This window comes from Mytilus californianus, unplaced genomic scaffold (genome assembly GCF_021869535.1).
Source record: "Mytilus californianus isolate M0D057914Y unplaced genomic scaffold, xbMytCali1.0.p SCAF_1, whole genome shotgun sequence".
Taxonomy (NCBI): Eukaryota; Metazoa; Mollusca; class Bivalvia; order Mytilida; family Mytilidae; genus Mytilus; species Mytilus californianus.
In genome coordinates, this window is record NW_026262581.1 from 99,428,373 (window position 1) to 99,449,201 (window position 20,829).

At 30.2% G+C, this 20,829-nt stretch overlaps 1 protein-coding gene across 1 annotated transcript in view; it reads left to right on the forward strand.

Annotated features, from left to right (window-relative positions):
* LOC127727278 (metalloprotease TIKI1-like) overlaps nucleotides 1-20,829 on the forward strand; it is a 39,252-nt gene that overhangs the window by 14,265 nt on the left and 4,158 nt on the right. The window contains exons 3-6 of the mRNA XM_052234755.1: nucleotides 9,600-9,921; nucleotides 15,434-15,524; nucleotides 18,539-18,637; nucleotides 19,470-19,565. Of these exons, the coding sequence (XP_052090715.1) occupies nucleotides 9,600-9,921; nucleotides 15,434-15,524; nucleotides 18,539-18,637; nucleotides 19,470-19,565 (608 nt within the window). The remainder of the gene's footprint in view (nucleotides 1-9,599; nucleotides 9,922-15,433; nucleotides 15,525-18,538; nucleotides 18,638-19,469; nucleotides 19,566-20,829) is intronic.

A 20,829-nucleotide genomic window follows, 5' to 3' on the forward strand; every position in this document is an offset into this window, starting at 1 on the left:
GAATTTCTAGAAATGCATAAAATTTGATGACAATATGCATTTTTCATTTACCGTATGTACTGTGGCATACTTAATTTTCTGGCAACCATATTTACTGCATATTCTCAAAAATAGTTTCAGGATTTACAAAATTATGTCCATTTTGGAAATATGGCTTTCTCCTCATCCACCATCAGAAAAACGACTCAACATTATACATAGGTGACCCACAACTGATTTCATATAATTCTCCACACCTCCCCCCCTACAACAACAACAACGAACAACAAAAGCACAGTGTCTCATATCTTATATTAAGTTTTCTTTCATTCCTATTGGGTATTGCTTCAATACTGTTAACCAAATGCTGTTTTAACATTATTTCTGTACCCTCAGAACCCATGGTTTGCATCAGTTTCCTAAATTATTAATGTTATTTTCACTCAGTAGATATTTTATACTTGTTTATTAACATCCCTGAATATTTTCAGTGGTAAGGTTAGATGGTTACAACTCCAGATCATAAATGCTTAAGTTGTTTAATTATCCCCCTCTCCAAAGGAGGGGTACATATGTTACAATATATATGTCCATAACTTATTTCTGGTGCCTTTTTCTCATCCACTTCTTGGTAACTTGCACCAAGTTTCATCTTATGAATTGCCCTGTGACACATTTTCAGTTCCTTTGATCATTTTCAAAAACTAAAGGGTTTAGATGGTGATCAGTAGCTCACATCTTGTATCTATAACAGTAGCCTAAAAATTAATATGACCCAAACAATACTAGCTGTACTAGGTGCAAGGTCAATGTTTTAAGTTTTTAAAAGTGTTGTGCAGTATGAATAAAGTTATCTTTTTTCTTGTCACATATATGCATTCTTATATGGTGGATTTTAACACCACAGAACATAAGCTTCTATTTAAGCACTTTTTGATACAAGATTCTTACAAAATGGGGGTATATACATCTTATCATCTGTAACACTGCCAGTAGATCTATTTACAATATAATCAAAATGTTATAAAAATCTACATTTTATCTTATAATTGATAAGCATTCCTTTAATGTTTGAAGGTGGGATTACATTAATGTGATTTTTATTGTATAATAAACTGGAATGCAAGTCAAATTTAATACACAAAATGAACTTCCACAGTCAGTGATATCAAAAATTGACAGTTGCTACTCCCAGGTATATAGTCAAAAGATCAATATTACAAAGTATCTGTTTAATGTAATTGTATACATAACTATTGAAACTGTCAAATAATGCCAAAAAGGTATGTCTGCTTGTCTGTTATTACCATCTGTATTGTAGGAATGTTACAAAACACGAACTGGATTTTGGACCGGTGTCATGATGCAAAAAATTTCTTATCCCTTTTTATTGCTAGATTGCAATATCAATTAATCTTTGGCAATGGTAGTGAAATGATAAGAGGGATGTTCAACAATTGCATGTTTTACACAAATCAATTGTATTATATAAGATGCATGTAATGCACTACCACAATATCAAAAATAGAACAGACAGTCCTGACGCACACATCTCTATGAAATATTAGAATTTGGCTGAAGTACATATAAATAATATGCAGGCCCTTTTCTGGAAGATTAATTTTAATATGCGGTTTTCAACAAAAGACAAGTATCTATAACAGCACAATTTCAAGCTCTTAGAAGTTATATAAGCTGTTTGTACTAAAACAAACATTAGAGATACCAAAAACTCTCGGTATGGATGATTATGTGCACAGTCATGGAATACCAGTAATATGAATGTGATCCAGAAATTTGGCTGCCAAACAGGATGGAGGTTTTGGCATTTTGAAATATATTCAGCCAAATCTATACCAATATAGATATAAGGAGATTTTGTATCATAGATTGCCAATGAGACAACTCATAATCCACCAGAGAGCAAGGACAAGGATGTGAACAAGTACAGGTCACTGTAAGGTCTTCAACAATGAGCAAAACTCATACCAAATAGTTAGCTTTAAAGGTCCAGGATGACTAAATGTGAAACAATTCAAAAGATAAGATTATATTGGTGTTTAATGTCCAGTGGCAAATATAACATACATATCAGAATGAGAACATGTTACTGTGAGATGAATTTGAACCCTGCTTTGTACTAGACAGAGACACTGAGCTGTATTGTTATCAGTCAGCAGAAAGACATATTATCCTATCAAGACACATTATTCTGAGTCCAAGCCAACCGATCATTGCTCTTACTCTTAAATGCTGCATGCTTTGTGGAGAAGCAGCAAACACTAATTTTGATTTTTTTTTTTTACCAGGTCTTGGGATCATCCTTTGACCTTCTCGCACTCCAAATATTCAATATTTAATAGGGAAACCAAGGCCAGGGTGTAATTAATAGTAATCAATTAACGAATACAATTATGGAAGTCAAATCTACAGTTGATTAGATGATTTAATTAGATTTTTGATATACCCTTGAACTACAGTAAAATATTTCATCTTTCTAATTCTCTGTGTGCATAATGCGACTGCCTACCACTATTAGAATGTCTTAATGTCAGAATGCTATTATTAAGTTTTGGAATAAGGACAAAATAATGAGATATTTTGAGAGTATTTAGACTACATTGTTAACACACCGAGTCTGTTATTGTTACATGGAATATTACTTATCTGATGTTTCAACAATTGTAAACAAAAACAAATTAGCTAATTGTAAAGTTAATCAGTAATCATTCCTTATCATTAGAATCTGAGGGAGGGGAAAGCTGTACCTACTTAATCATAATTATTATGACATTTTTTTAGGGGGTCATATGGTATGTATCATTCAAAGAAATCAACGCATTACATGATCATAAGGAGGTTTGAAGACCTGCATCATCTGCTTACTCTAGTATAATGTCTTCCCTTCTGTTGAGGAGAAGGCGCTGCTGTGTTGGGTTGTCTGTTTGTTTTCCCTAATTCTTCTTGCATTTGAACTTGTTCTGATATTTTGATAATTCACACTTTAATTAAATTGTCCCATGTGAAATCAGGAATAATTCGATTTTTCATAAAAAAATTAGAGAAACAGATTCAAATTTACTTCAGAAATAGTGATACATATCAACTCTTGATATTTAAATTTTCGAATTTTAATAATGGTTGGCAAGTTTTAAGATTTTAAAGTTCGAAAATTTAACTTTCTGTAGTGGATAAATATCGTGGTAGAATTTATATATATCTACAATCTACATCTTTTCTAAATACAGATTTGGATTTCATACAACTACAAACTACCCTAATATGAAAAACATCAAATTATGGACAGTTTATGGTATACTTAGATGGATGAACAGGATCATTGAATCGACTGAATCATTTTATTATATTTTGAATCTCTCAATTTGAAATTGCCCTTAAAATAAAATGTAATAGTGTCCATACTTGGGTGTTTTGAATAAGCAGTGACAGATTTAAGGGTAGGTGCAGAGGGTGTATGCCCCCCTTTTAGAGATAAAATTTGTCCAAAAAAAATCCAACTTGCTAATTTCAACAGTATTCTTATATTTTTCAATTATGCCCCCCTTTTCTATGGACCCTGGGTCTGCCCCTGAAGAGAATATAAATCTACATAGGAATCAGATTCAGCCAAGATTAAATCTTGTTTAATATTTATGTGCTGTGCATTTCTCCATTTAAACAAATTATCAGTGTGACAGAGATGACTGTGTGTGTGGTGAATATTACTGAGCATTTGACCTATTCAGATGAAAAATATTTATACAGATTTATACAAATAGTTCTTTCAAGCATGTTTCAGTGAACTTGCTTACATATGTGTGCTTATGAAAGAAACAGTATGTTTACATTATAGTACAACCATTTCCTCAAACAATTAATATAAGCGAGGTTGTATCGAAAGTACTTTTCCAGATCATTTCAGATCACAAGTATGAAGTTTTGCTTATTGATTTTGAAAGCCAGATCAGTGTTGTGTGGGCTTAGATGAAACATTGCTTTCTTTATAGAAGTGAAATCTATATCCCTAAGTTTTCTTTTTACAAAAGCCCCAGGATTCTCCGTAAAAAAATGATGAAAAATTTGTTTTTGTTGGCAAATGAAAAGGAAGCCTCAACCCAGGTGGTTTATCACTGATATTTCTAGACTTAATTTGATGTTAAATATGTTTTTCTTTTTTTTTTTACAAAGGAGATTTTTCAATGAATAAACAAATTAGTTCTAAAAATTCAATGAAAATTAAAGAGATATTTAATCGTGAAGTTTCATTTAAGCTGATAAATGAAGTTTTTTACATGAATAATAGGTTTGATCTAAAGAGAACATTTATTTGGAGTATTTGAGTCTGACATACCAATACTCTATCATCCTTGGGTTACATGTGTGGTAGGAATTCATGTGATATAATGTATCCTTATCTGAAGAAAATCACCAATTTCAAATGTAAATTTTAGTCTTAGATTAAAGGGAGACTACCCTAATGATAGGACAGGGGTATCGTTACTCTAACTAAATTGTTATGTTAGAACCTTGTATACAATTGTGGACAGTGACTAATGACCTTATATAATTGTATAAATTACAGTGAGAACCCATTTATGCAGTGATTTATTATGGTTTAAAGTACAAACAGTCATTTTGTGGTGAAGTACTTTTTAAATTGGTTTGTGGTTTAGAATAACAAGCTCTCTGGTGAAGAGACCAAAACAAATTGTTTCTTATTTAAGAAGTGACAGTAGAACTAGTCACAAATTCTCAAATAATTTTCCCCACTTTTTTTTTTTTTTTTTATCTAATAGCTATAATGTTCACCTCCTATTTTTTTGTTTACCCTGTTTAGGGATTTCTTATAGAAAAGAATGAACATTATGAACTATATATGTACAGAAGGGGTAGCCATCTTGTATCCCCAAGCACATCGTAAATCACAGAGACTGAATTTCAGTTTAATTTTACAAAATCTAATCAGTATTATGGCATTTTGATCCAAATCAGGTGCCTATCCAGGATTTTGAAAAAGGCCCTCCCCCTGGCAAGCCAACATTTGGAGTGATAATTGTAAAAAGTTTATGCATTTGTCATATATGAAGATGCATTAGGGCCAGGACCCAGGCCTCCTGGACCCCACTGCCCCCTATATCAGCCTCAGCAAATTATTTTAGCAAAACAGAGCCTTTACTATATCTATTCAAATGGTGATAATTGATATGAATTTGTGAGCTCTGCTAACAGATATACTTTCTTTGCAGTGATGTTTTAATTCTGCACTTTAATGAACTCATGGCATAACGCAATGCGTAATTTTATTTTCTTTTAAAAAAAGAAGTCATAAAAAATTTTGGACAGTGTAAAAAACCTGACAGCTATAATTATTGCTATAAATATCTTGAAATATGCAGAGAGCACAATAAATAATTTATGAGCAGTTGTTAATTCAAGACATTTAAAATAATTACACTGCTCCCATAGTTAATTTTATCTGAATACAGGTATATAAAATTTACTTTCAGGTTAAAAAGGTGCCCTAAAATCATCATCAAAATACTAAAATTTCAGTCTAACTGATAAAAATTATCCATTTAAGTTAGACTATTTTATTTAGTGTCAGTAGATTATCACCTGAATGCTTTGATTTGTAACTGATATATGTAAATTTATTCATCATTAAATTTTGCTGATGGATTTACAGGTGTAGTTTGATAGAAATTCAATTTCTTTTAAAGCACACATCTAATTTACATAATTTTGATGAATCTTAAATGTCCAAATCTATCATGTAGGCCAGTAAATGGTCAACAACAAAAATTGCATGTTCAGAAAAAAAACATTTGTGGTATGACCTTTTACACTTAATTAACATATTTTGAATGGATCTGAAAAATGATCAGCATAACATTTATGCAGTTCAAATATTTTAGAGAATTAGCTGTGATTTCAACCCTGATTTTTTTAAGGAAAAAAACTAACTTTTCCCAAAACTTTTTTTAATCTTTCAACTGCCAATCCATAATTGACCCTGTGATTAGAGATCCATTTGTATGAGTTGTTTCCCTTGGAAGGGACATAAATTTAAACTGCCAATGAAGAGCTAGTAGAAAGAGCAAATTGATCTGTGCTTAATGTGTGTAATCTTTAAGTTTTCTAATTTTTAATTACATTTAATCTTTTGTTTAACTAAAAACTTTTGACATAAATAGTTATCTTTCATTAAGAATTGATTGAAACATCTATATATCACTTTTATAATATCATGCTTTGCATGGGCAGGAGACCATTTTGTTTAGTCAACAATTGGCAAAGGGAAACAAGATCTGTTAAATGTGTTTTATAACAGAATCAAATTGGCAAATAGACTATTGGCAGCAATATGTTAACCCCAACACAAAACTGTGTGTTGTAAAATAGAATGCAAATTACTGTCTTTTCCATTCAGTTTCTGGGCACATAAACCAATAAGACGAAATGTCTGATTGTCAAAGCTTTCTTCTAAAGAACATAGAAACTAGGTAGTTAACATCAGTTTTGTGAAAATTACCACAAAACATTTTAGTTTTAATATCAATTTACATGTTTAAAGGTGTCACTCTTTCCATAGAAAAAGATTTAAGTGAGGAAATTTAATTACAAAATCCAATTTAGTTGCTTCTTTCAAGCTCACAAATAAATTTTTACAGACAGTAATTTAATTCACTGCTTTTAAGAAATGACAACAATATAAATAATTGCATGGTAAAAGTGTCTTCCATATTTCTAAACTATGTACAATGTATATAAATATACTTGCATATGGACTTTAAAATTTAATGTGAAAAGCCTATAAAGTGAATAATTTTTCATGTGAAATAAATTTTTACTGCACATAATACATTTAAGTTTTTTTACGAACATCCACTTGGACTTGTATATTTCTTTTGAGACTTGCCGATTTTCCCTACTTAAAGATTATGGTTCACCAGACATATTCACTGGGTAAACAAAGGTTTACCTGCAGTAAAATTCATATTGACGAAGTTTGCTTACTTTCGTTAAGTACTGTGAAGTGCATCATAAGCGCAAAGTATATAGGGGTGGTAAAGGATATATTTTTCTGAAACACATTTGCTAGTTTTATATTAATTTGTTCTTGTGCTAAAAGGCTGCTTTGAACTGTGTTTTCTGCAAATAGGTAGAAATGGAGCATTTTAAACTAAAAATTTATTTTATGATCATTATGGCATCACACTTTTATTTCATATTTTTGTGCATGAAATCCCCTTTTTATAACTCTCTATGTATATAGGTAGAAAAGTGTGACGACTTTTTTGGGGGGTTTAGACGTCTACTTCATAAAAGAGGGACTACATAAATTCTACCATTAGATAAAAGAAAATTTTGGCCTGGAATATCTCCAGCTATTTATAAATATTGACTTTTATTATTATATTACTATCAAAGTTTATTATTGAATTTTTAAACAGTTTCAACTCTATAAAGGAATTTATATTTAAACAGCGACCTGTCACACTGTCCTAAGGTAGGATTAATCAGAGTCTAACAGGGCCCACCCACACTTTAAGATACTTTACAATAAGAAATTTATTGGTAATTAGTTACTTATTCAATATTACATGAAGAATTGATCTACAGTATAGAAATGAAATCTAATATAATCAGGAAGTGTATTGATCTCCATCAAGTGGGTTAATTCGAATGGACTTAAAGTCACTTCCCACAGTGGTTGTGACAGGTGTTTTGCAGGTATAATTCTGTAATTACACAATACTTGAGACAGGCACCATTACACTAGCAGTGCATTTCATTCAATAAGATGAAAAAAGAAATTATTGGATAGATCTCAGTGGTTCATAGAAACCAATGTGAAATTAAACCTAGATACTCCACTTTTAAAAAACTGCTATGTGTATATATATATTGATGTATATAAAAGCAAAGCTGATTTTTTTGTACAATTGTTTTTATAAAGCATGTCAGCATGAAACGTGTGATGATATTTTATTGTCACAAAGCATTGAAAATGAATACACCAATCTCAAGTTGGTTTTTATGAATGAGTTACACTGGTTGACACGAGGTAAATCTGCGTAATATATCATCGAACAATCGGTTCTTACTGTGACGTAATAACATAAGCATTGTGTCATAGGAAATTTAGGGAAAGTGCATGAATTCGAGTCGTCCATTGTCAGTATTCACTTCTCATTTGGAGTACTCAAAGTGGGAATTCAAATTTTCAGCTTTAAACAGCTGACTCCCCTTTATAACCTCCATAACTGAAAACTCATAGGTTGGCCTAAATTGGTAGATTCTGAAAATGGTACCTCTGTTTTAAATCCAAACACCAATCAGATGTAACAGAATGCTGGTGTGAGATTAAATATCTAGGTTATTGATGATGTAAAAGATGAGAACAGAGATTCTACCATGAGATATTCCTGTTCACTCATTGCTTACCAATACATATGTGTGCATAAATGTACTGCAACTTAAAATTGGAAATAGAAATGGGGAATGTGTCAAAGAGACAGCAACCCGACAAAAGAGCAGAAAACAGCCGAAGGCCACCAATGGGTCTTCAACACAGCAAGAAAATCCCTCACCCAGAGGCGCGCTTCAGCTGGCCCCAAAAAAAAAAAATTACGTACCCGGTACTTGCTCTGAATTTTTTAGTTTCAGGACTTTACTACATTTGTTGACCAAATGACATTTGCAAAACAATCAGACCAACTTATAAATGTCCAAATACAAATGTCTGACTTCTAAATTGTCATAATTACTAATAACAGAGAGCCATCTGACCAGTGTTGTATAGTGTACATAGTTAGACAGACAGGATGTTAAAGCATACTTCCCTTGTTCTATACTGTTAGTATATGATCAAAGACATTGATATATATCATCTTTCAGTATGTATCTACATTTATCTGGATGCATTGAAAAAGTCCATTGATCCATCACTTAAGTAAAGTAAATTGACATTAAACAACGAACCATCACTTAAGTTTACTAAATTAACATTCACCAACGAACCATCACTTAAGTATATTTAATTGACATTCACCAACTTGGGTAAAATTGTAAGTTTCAACATTAACAAATAATGGGTGCATATTTTACAGTGAGTGTCTTGTCACTGAAAGCTAAAAATTGTTTGTCTTTTGAATACCTTCTCTGCCATTTTGAATTCTGTTTTTCACCAACTCTTTATTTGACACACATGGAACATGTTCTAAATGCAGTACCAACTGGTATTATTGAATTCACAGTTTATTGAAGTGATGGTTTGAGATTCTTACATCTTATGTTAAAGTTAACATTTTAAATATGTTACACAAAATTTGTATATTTAGACATTAAAAAAGTATTATATGTTGAAATAGAATATAAGCATAAATAATTAAATGGCAAGTTAAAATAATTGTGATGTCCTATCTTGTATCACTTTCCACACTGATAAAATACTGTTTATCTCTAAATATGGAGTATGTGTTGGTTAATTGATAGGCTTATAGGTCATTGTTATGTGCAGGCTGAAAAGGTTGCTGAAATTTAAAATGAGAAATAGGTCATTGTGATCTGTGCATTTGGATATTCATATAAGTGATTGAATTATTTTTTTCTTCCAGGTGGTGTTTGCATTAAATCAAACTTTATGGAAACATGAGCTTTCAAGACAATTGAAAAGTGAATTTCAGTATACAACTGAGGATTTAATCCACCATTATAACTGTGGAGATCTAAACTCTGTTATATTTAATCACGATTTATCAAATATTCCAAATCTAGTCAACAATACGTTACCTCCTAAAGACTTACAGACAGCTAAACTCATTGACAATTATTTTAGAATGGAACTTATAGATAAAAGGAATCAACGGATGGCAGCTCGCTCTTCTAGTTTACTTAAAGCTCATCCACAAAAAACTTTCTTCTTCGCTTTTGGTGCTGGTAAGTACTGTAAAAGTATTTTGGTACATGTACCATATTTACAAAATTGAAGTAGTACTTTAAATCAGATATTATTGCAATAATTTCATGAATGCAAAAAATGTGACAGTATAATTTTCGCAATAATAAAAACTCAGACTCATAATTTAAGTAGGGATTTTCCCTCACAAAATTTTTGCAATGGCATTGATGAAATCTCACATTTTTAAATAAATGCACATATTTTCAATGTTCATCTTTACTATGATAGTATAGATGTATATGACGACATACTGCCATACGACCAAAATATAGTTATTGTCCACTATTTCCAAATCTTGATGAGGACTTCTTAAATGTATCAAAGTCATATTACATATTTTGTACTTATACTTGTTCTTTAAGGGATCAACTGATTTTGAAAAAAATATTTGTAAGTCATGAACTTTTAAGTATATTACTTATGATCAATTTTTGTTGTAAGATTTTTTGTGAAAAGAGCCCCTGATTTGTTGATTATTTTCAATATTCTAATAATAGTAATATGCAAAAGAGTGACAATTAAATATACTGTTTGTATAACTTTGTATAAATGCATTAATTGTAGAATACATCTGATATAAAACATTGTAAATATGAGTAATGGAAATATGGTGTATACATTTATGAGACATCAACACATCAACACCTCACAATAAAACCAGGAAAGACAAATTGCCATGAATACTTGAATTTCATGTCATTCCAGGAGTTTTGAGAATGACTTGGAAATTATTTTAGTCTGTTAGCTTTTCAAAAAATTAAAATACTAGCATTCCTGACATTTTTGGACTTAAAAAACTTTAAAAATTAAATATGATGAAAAATATGTTTACTGCATGTACATTTGTACTTATTTACATGGGAAAATTCAATGCTAGACACATGGAACAATAGCTCTGTTGTTCTTTACATAATTGATAAAAAAAAAAATAGTACATTAGAATTTGAAAGAATGAAACAGAAAACCAAGACCTTTCTAATCACTGTAATGAATTTTTATTTGAAAAAAAAATTCCAATGTAGTACACAGAGAATTGTTTTTCCTTTGATGAGAAAGTTCTATAGCATTTAAATTCTATAATGGTTGTTTTGTTTTTCTCATGCTTTTATTTCACAAATGTGTTTTAGAATAAAAGTATGTAAAGGATTTGTTTCATGGTGATTGTACTTTACAAAGCAAATCAATTTACAGATAAGTGGTGAAGAACAGAAGTATCAATCTTTTTTATAAATCAGAAAATGAGAGATTATTTGTATCTGTGAAGAGCAGATTTTAGATTTAAAACCAGAATTTTTTGTTCATCATTAGGTTTTGGCATCACTCTGATTGATTTCTATCAAAATCAATGCACCCTCTGATAAAACTGAGAGTAACAAACTTGATAAAAACCAAATCATGATAATTTTACCAAAATCTTTTTGAATGCTAGATAGTGCCAATATATCATTGCTTGAATTATCAATACAGTTTTATTTTCTATTTTTGTGGTTTTAACTGTTTTTCACATTAATCTTACATAATGTGGCTACAAATCATTTTTTCATTCTTCAAAAGCATCATAAAGCCTGTGAAAAGGAAGATCATCTTTCCTCTTGTGGGGCAAAAAACTACTTTTCTTTACAGTTTTTATTTTTTCCGGTTCATTACAGAGTTGCACATATCTTCTAGCATCAACTGGTTGAGTGGTTCAGTAATGGATATTACAATTCTGCTGGGGAATGTTGTGCAAGAGATTTTTAGGAAATGGGGCAGAAACTAAGTAAATAAAACAGTATGATGATAAAGATTTTGTCCCTTGGTAGTAATTGTCATAGCAACCAGTATCCTATTTTTTTGAAAGATATCATTATTTATACATTATGAAACTACATTTCCGGTTTTAAAATTACCATAATTGTTAAGAGTAAATGATATCTTCCCCTATAAATGTCTATTTTTGACATTTTTATTCCAGTGAAATATTTTATGACTAATTAAACTGTTAACCTTTTCATGGTCTTTGCATAATTTTTTGGCTTTTTATAGAAATGAAATCCTTAATGAAATAGTTACAACATTTTTTCGTTTTTGAAGTTGTATCTATCCATCGTATTGCTCTTGATAAATATCAACTGTGCACACAAAAATAACTGTATGTAATTTTAACTGCAAAACATATATGACGTTTTTGGTTTACATCTTGGAAATGATATTTAAAATGATATTCAAATATTTTTTTCCATCCATAAACATTTTAATGCCTTTCTTTCTACAAAAATTGCCATAAATTAAAAACCATGAATAATAGAAATATAATTTAGAATAGTAAAGTTAATGCAGATATTTAAAAAGAAATGAAAGCAATATTGCTAACGAGAGTAGGAAATAAAAAAATAATTATCTACAGCTCATTGTAAAATTGGCAATGTTTTTTCATTATTTTTTAGGAAACTACAAAATTCTATGAGTTACTTCCCATAAAGTCTTGACCATTCCTGTAGTGACAGAGTTGTCTCCCTAACATGCATTCCATAATGTCTTTTTTTAGAAACTAATAATCTAATTTAATAAGAATGTGATAGTAATTAATGGGAAATGTAAATAGAGAACTGACGAGACAAGAGAATTAATCTTTTTTTCTGTCTGTCTGTCTAATAAGAAATAGTCATTAGATTTTGTGCTTCTGGTATTCACAATATTCAATATCTGTCAATGATGAAGTTATTCATTCTTGAAATTGCTTCTTATTATAGAAGAAGTGAAAAGAATAGGAATTACAAAGACCTCTTAATTCAATGATTGTAATTTCATGGGAATAAATAAATCTTTCTTGTCAATTCTGGAAAATGTTAACAGGGTTTTAGACGTATGAATTACAGTTTGGTACCATTTATAAAACAAGCTATTATTGATCACATTTATACAAAAAGATCAAGACAATATATCAAGGCTTTGATGCATTTTTTTTTAAATGTTTCAAATGTTTTAAAAAGCTACAACTAACATGACATGTGTATTTTTTTGTGCTCGTAGCCGAATGGAACTTCATGTTCAGGCATGGACCCAGGGAACAAGCGAGATTGTCTCCACTCTTTTGCAGAAAATTTGTGTTTTTTTTGTATACTTTTCTCACTTTTTACTATTGAGTGCCCTATGTGAAATTATTGGATCCAACAATGATGATTGTCTGTTGTTAAGAATAAGAAAATGAGTGATGAGAAAATTGTAAGATGTGTCCTTACAACAAGGACAAGCCTTTTTAAAGCAGGTTTGAAATTGTACAAAATCAAAAGGCCATACTTCTAATCACTTGGGGTCTCCTGAAAGATATGCTTCTGTTCCATATATAACAACTCATTTAGTCATCACATTAATGTGTCATTCACCAATTTCTCACACCCCTAAAAATATCTAATTGTATGTAATTTTTTTTTTTTTTTTCGTTCTAATTTTTTGTATGTATTTTTATTAAGATATCTTCAATAAATATTAATTTTGTATGAATTTGGCTGAATTGGAAACTTGATATGAAACTAGTTTTACAAATTTGAAATTTGCATACCCATTATATACTACAAATCATTTTGATATCTAAACTCAATTATACCAACAAAAAAAAGACCAGAATATCTATGAAATTATACAACTTTGATAAAACCAATTGTAACTGTAAGTCATCCACAACAAATTCAAAATTGATTTGTAATATAAAAAATGTATAACGTAATTTAACTTAATGCTTTTGTCCTAAATATGCATGAAATAATTGCCACTGGACATTAAATAAGCAACAATTAATCAGCACTAGCTTAAGCAAGTTCCAATAAAAATTTTGTTTCAGTAGATAGCCAAGCATTTCACTATGTGTTCCCGACACCAAACTTGGAAGTATATTTCCTCTTTAATAATTGATCATTTTAACATTCACAAAATACATGTATAAGCATTAAGAATAAAAAATATTCAATATATCTATATTCTACTTGTTTAAAGCTTACAAAATTTTTACATGAAATGAAGGAATTTTTTTCAATCAACAAATAGGTAGTTTATATGACAAGTAATTTTTTGTAGGGCATATGTTAATTCCCCTCTTACAAATACAAAAATTTTGAGGAAATCTTTAGTCCTAAGATTTGATCAAAATTTTTAGGTCCGAGATTTGTTAATACTGACAAAATTATAATAGGTCGAATATTTTTATTGTCTATGCAGTAAGGTCCATTTAAATGATTATAGTGAACGTTGAAAGATACATTATATGGTCTCTGTAAAAGCGCCAAGAATTCATATACCATCAACTTATTGAGTAGATGACATTTGTAATTAAATTAATATAAAATTCTTCCCTATGGTCAGTTGACAGTTTCAAAGGTGTAGACTTTGGTCTAAATCATGAACCCACATTAAATAGCATTTTATTTGAAACTTTAATAATAACATGGATATGATTATTGCATATAATATTTTATGTGTGAATGTAAATCACTGTACTATTGTCTCTGATTTCTGTTTGTGAAAAAGATTTTAAAATGATCACATTTTAGGAAAACTCTGTTGATTTTTGTAGGCATTAGTCTGTTTGCCAATCCTGTAATTGACCCTGTAATTAGTGATCCATTTGTACAGTTGTTTCTCTTAAGACAACATGAATTTTTTATTGAAAATGAAGAGCTAGCGATAAGAGGAAATTTATCTGTACTTTAAGTGTGGAATCTTTAAGTTTTTCAAATCTTATAACTACTTTTAATCTTTTGTTAAGGTAAAACATTATAGGTCTAATATATCAATGTGAAAACTTTTACTATATATTCAGAAATTATTGTGTGCGCTAATTATTTTACTTTCATCATTATTTTAAATGGCAGATCCTGTACCTTAAGAAAGGGGTACAATAAAAAAAAAATTAGAAAATATGTAAAAATTCAAATTTTCATCCAAAAGGGCCACCCTCCTAAACCACTGGATCCATAGCTAATAATTGCTGATCAATGGAAAAAATGTAAGATTAATGCTTCATACAATTGATGGGATAAAAATTTAGATATAATAATAAGGTTATGTAGTATGATTGCCAATGAAACAACTATCCACCAAATATCAAATGAAGTGGATGTAGCGGTAAGCAATTATAGGCAACCGTATGGCCTTCAACAATGAGAAAAAGCCATACCGTATAGTCGGTTATAAAAGGCCCTGACATAAAAAATATGAAACTATTCTAATGAGAAAACTAACAGCCTAATTTATAACATAACAATATATGAAAAACAAATAAGACAGACATGAACTAACAACAAACAACTGAACTACAGGCTCCTGACTTGGGACAGGCACATACAGAATGAATGTTCTAATTTATTTCATATGAATCCTATCAGATTGTTCTCATATATAAAAACATCACAAAAATATGTACTGTAAATGTTTTTTTTTAATTAAATTAAATTTAATCCTGAGTGAATTTGTGTATCCATTAATTTTTCAACTTCTAATTTTGATCTTTTCCAGGTCATTTTTTAGGAAATGATACAGTCATAGACAAAATGAAGAGAGAGGGATTTGAAATAGAACATGTACAACCTGGTGATGAAATACCTCTGTAAGTTTATTGAACATAATGGGCACTGCATTTGGAGCAGGAATCAATGTTGATAATAATAATGTATTAGATACTTGATAGCTCCTTAAACTTGCAGAATTAAATATCTTATGACACTGAAATATGCTTATCAGGTAAATTTGGCCATAAATTAACATCTTTCTTATAAAAATTATATCATTACATATAACGAATGTCCCCATGTGTTCTGTGATGTCCTCTAGAGAGTTATGTTTCATTTTTATATACAAATAGCTATTTTGATTATTTTTGCACCTGTGTCTTTAATATTAAACAAAATAAAACAATTCATGACTAAAGGTGATCCTCTGGTCCATTTATCACACCTAAGAAAAATATTTAACATTTCTTTACATAGGTAAGGTCAGAAAAATCTGTCATCCTTTGTTTTTGAAGAGAAGATGTTACACAATATTTGTCATTTTGATTAAAAATTGTCATTTTTGTTTTCCTTTTCTCATTATAGTGATGTGATAGAAACTTAAAATAATATCATTTCAGTGACCCTCACTTTTATTTTAAAATTTATATATCCCTACAATACCCTTGTTCTATATGGCAGTTCATCTATCAATAACTTTTGTTACATATTACTCATCTTCTGTTTTGAGGAATGACTTGATTTAATGGTCTCAAACTTTAAATGTTAAGTTGTAAAGTGTTAGCAATTTTCAGATCAGCAGGGCATTCACTTCCTGTTAGACCGTTTTATGTTAAACCCCTTTTTCATTACATATTACTCAGCTTCTGTATCAAGGAATAAAATGATAAATGGTCTGGGACTTGGAAATGACAAGTTGTGCCATTTCCCTGATTTTTGTATCTGCAAGGTGGTTTATTATGCCCCCGCCGTAGCGGTGGGGGCATTAAGTTTTACCCTTCTCCGTCCGTACGTACGAATGTACGTAAGTCCCAAAATTGGTTTCCGTTCTCTAACTTAAGTTTGCCTCAACCAAATGTTATGAAACTTATACACAATGCTTATTACCACAAAACACAGATTAAGTTTGAATTTTGGTGGTGTCACTTTAACTGTTCTAGAGTTATGCTCCTTTATAAATGGAAAATTTGCAGAATTTTTAGTTTCCGTTCTCTAACTTTAGTTTGCCTCAACCAAATGTTATGAAACTTATACACAATGCTTATTACCACAAAAAACAGATCAAGTTTGAATTTTGGTGGCGTCACTTTAACTGTTTTTGAGTTATGTCCCTTTACAAACATAAAAATTGCTGAATTTTTAGTTTCTGTTCTCTAACTTTAGTTTGTCTCAACCAAATGTTATAAAACTTATACACAACCGTTCTAGAGTTATGCGTGTTAACAAATAGAAAAGTTGCTGAATTTTTAGTTTCTGTTCTCTATTTAAGTTAGCCTCAACCAAATGTTATGAGACTTACACACAATGCTTATTACCACAAAACTCAGATCAAGTTCAAATTTGAGTAGCATCACTTTTACCGTTCTTCAGTTATGTCCCTTTTTAACTATATGCTATGCAAGCGGGGGTATCATCTGTGTTCACATGTGGACACTATCCACATTTGTTATAACTAAAATACAGGTCAAGTTTAACTTTCAACAGTAATACAACTTATATAAGTCACGAGTTGGATCCCTTAAAATTGTTTGACAGAATTACACCAAACTTGCACATATTCTTTGTTGACATCAACATTTTTTGAATACATTATTTTTAGATGGTAGTCAGCACACATCTTCCTTCGAACACTCATGTATTTTATTTTATTAAAAGTCAATAGTTCTCTATCCTGAATACGTCTAATTTGAACTGTCCTGTTTGTTGAAAATATTTAAGTAAGACCATATTCCCTTGAGTTTATATGTACTTATTTACACTCAGACAGATCAGTAACCAAACAAATTCTCTCTCTCTGTAATTCCTCATGTGATAAGTTTAAATTGAAGTCTGACATTATGTTTGATGCATCTTTTCAATCTTTCTAAAACATTAAGGTATAGGTCAGCTAATACACATCTGATAAGTCTTTGATCTGGTTAATTAGTCAGCTTAACAGGTGTAATTTACCTGATAAAAAGTCGTTATTTTACTTTGATGTCAAATTTATCAAGAAAAACAAAAGATAATTGAAACTATAATAGTTTTGAACATTTGATTTTTGCTGCAAGGTAACATTATAACATCATAGGATGTTTTTTTATGATGTGAGAGAATGCAATTACAATGATATGTCAGCGGTAGGTCTGAATATTTTTTCGAGAAGAAAAAAAATTTACGCAATTGATGTAATTGTATTTGTTGAACATTTTCTATTGTATGGTCAAAGACTGCATGATCCAAAAAAAATATTTTGTTGTCAGGTTCATGCCTACCTATAGATTTTTCTGAGATTGGTTCTTACAGATAAGTTCTGAGTAAAACTGTCAGAAATGTCAATTTTAAGCCAAAAGTCAAAACAAAGGGGGAAATTGAATAGTCTTTGATAAACTTTGTTTAACAGAAATCACCTTTCATAGTCTAACTGAGATAGGACTTAGATTTCTCAAAGAACAAGCACCATTAGATATACAAAGATACCAACTGACAAGGTACCACACTTATCTCAAGATGAAAAATTCTTATGATCTTCCATCAGAGATCAGGGTTCAAATACCAAAAAAACTCATTAAAGATACCAAGCTTATAATTTTGTTCGCCAGACATGTGTTTCGTCAACAAAATACTCTTTGTACGCTCAAATAAAAAATGTTTAAAAGCCAAATCAAGTACAAAGTTTAAAAGCACTGAGGACCCAAAATTCTGAAGGTTTTTCCAAATAAAGCTAATTTAATCTATTCAAGAAGTAGAAAATCCTTTGTTTTTAGACAATTCAAAGTTTGTGACTGTAGCATGATAAAGGAATACAGCTAGTATATCTTATTGTTATTTTGTTTTAAAGTCATACTTTTCTGTTGACAATATTCAAAATACATATATATTCCATGATTGATGAGTAGTCTTATCTTTTTAGGTTGAATGGAGAGAAGAAAAGAAAACACAGGAGAAGAAAATTAAAAGATAAAAACAGTATATATGGAGATATATGGTTTGATATGGATGAAGAAACTAGGTAATGTTATATTTATGTACAAGATAGTGACGGAAAGTCTGCAAATATCTGGCATTGTAATAAAATGGTTATTTTTGATGATGATAGAATGTTTATAGTGGTTAACAAGTTTAAAGTTTTCATTTTAACAAATACATTATAATGAAGCAACTAGACTTTGATGTGTGATTACAAATATTATACGTTATACCTCAAGCAATGAACATTATATATGTAGTACTAAATAAGCAGCTGTGGTCACTTTTGTATACAAAAACTACTCTCTAGACATCCTTTTATGCTAGAAAAAAATGATGATCAAAAGGAATTGCTCTTAGAGCATTGACCTACGCTTCATAAGCATATATTTTTTTATATAGTGTGATAGATTTAAAACACATAGTACAGTAATTCATAGTATGAGTCTTTTTTTTGGTTCATGCTATGGTATTAACATTTAAAATTTAAAATGTGGAAGATGATATTCCTGTAAATGTATCATGTCAGGTCAAATCAGATGACCTACTTTTTTCATGAAATGACACAATCCTTTCACAGGTTGGGGCATTTCCAACACAATTGGACACATCAAGTTCGATAAATTTCAGAATACATGCATTTAACTTATTTGAGAAACAACAATCACTTTGATAACAGGTAAAGTTTGTTTCAACTGCCCCCAACTACAGTACATAGAAAGTCTTAGCTCATACTACAAATAGCAGTAGCAGTTTATCCCAGTGATCAAGTTTTGAAGTATTGAAGACAGTTTTCTTCATCTTTTGAAGAGACAAGTTCTAAGGTTAGATAACTCCTTCAGATGTTTCTCATTACCTGAATATTTGTATTTCAGAGAATGGTTAGAAAGACAAAGTGAAAGACAGAGAAATTACAAAACAAGTTTCACAAAACCATTCAATGATTTGTGGATTAGAATGGATGCTAACAGGTACATAATTATTTTTGCTCTATGAGTTACTTAGATGTATTTTTCAATTACTGATTGATTAATTGATTGGTGCTTTACGCCACTTTCAGCACTATTGCCTATTTCATGGCTGTCAGTTTTTATTGGTGGAGGAAGCCAGAGTGCCAGAGAGAACTATGACTGTTGGCAGGAAAACTGACAATCTTTGTCACTTAAGATTGGAGTCGAGCGCACCCACAAAGTTTCTATACTAATAGCAATTTAAATGAGTTACACATGTACTGTAATTTTAATTTCTGTGAAGTCAGAAATATTTATTCTGCTGTGCAGCACAAAATAACAGGCCATTATTTTCTAGCAGGATTTTTCAGGGTTTTTTTTTGTTGAAGATATAAGCAAACAGCAATGGTATAGATGATTTTACCTCACAAATGCTACTTCAATTTTCAAAATTTTGAAGAATTAGGCTACTGAATTAAAATTTAATTTCTTGACTTAAAAAAGTGATTGCATGCATACTAAATTTGTACATTTCATTGAAATAACTTTTGTAAGTTTGTCACAAACAAAGGAAAATTGTAATAAAAAAATGTATGCATTGTTTCCTGTAAAGTCTATCATATTATTTAACAAAAATATAGTTTGTTCGATGAAGATAAATCACAAAGTCATTCAGCAGGTGAAAGAATTTTATTTTCTGAAATAATACTGACCAACATAAAATGATTGAGAATAGAATTATGTATGGGGTAAATGTATGTTACATAGTTTGCAAATAATATAAAAATTGCAAAAATTGCAATAACAAAGGACAAAAACAGAATAGCAATTATGTATACATCTATTAAGAAATTAGAATCCTGCCTATCGGAAATGGTCTTTTCATTAGTTGAAGGTCTTAAATGAATTCTAAATGTCTAAAACTTGCAATCTTGTAATGCTGGATTGCTGTCTTTGATGTTAACACTAAAAATTTTTTCATAAAAAAATTGAAATTACACATGGATGAAAGAAGTAGCCCATTATTGATACATAATTTACTTATATTTTTAATAAATGTATGAATTAATTATTTCAAAGTACCTTCCATATACAGTCGTCCGCCATAAGTATTCGTAAAAACAAAATGGCGGACAGTCGATGTAAATCTGCACATGAAAAAACTTCGAACTATTGAACAAGTAACAAAATAAAAAAATCCTACCTTAATACTTTGTAATGTTTCCTTTATTCCTCATTACTCGTAAAATCCTCCTAGGAATGCTGTTATACAATGATTTCCGGT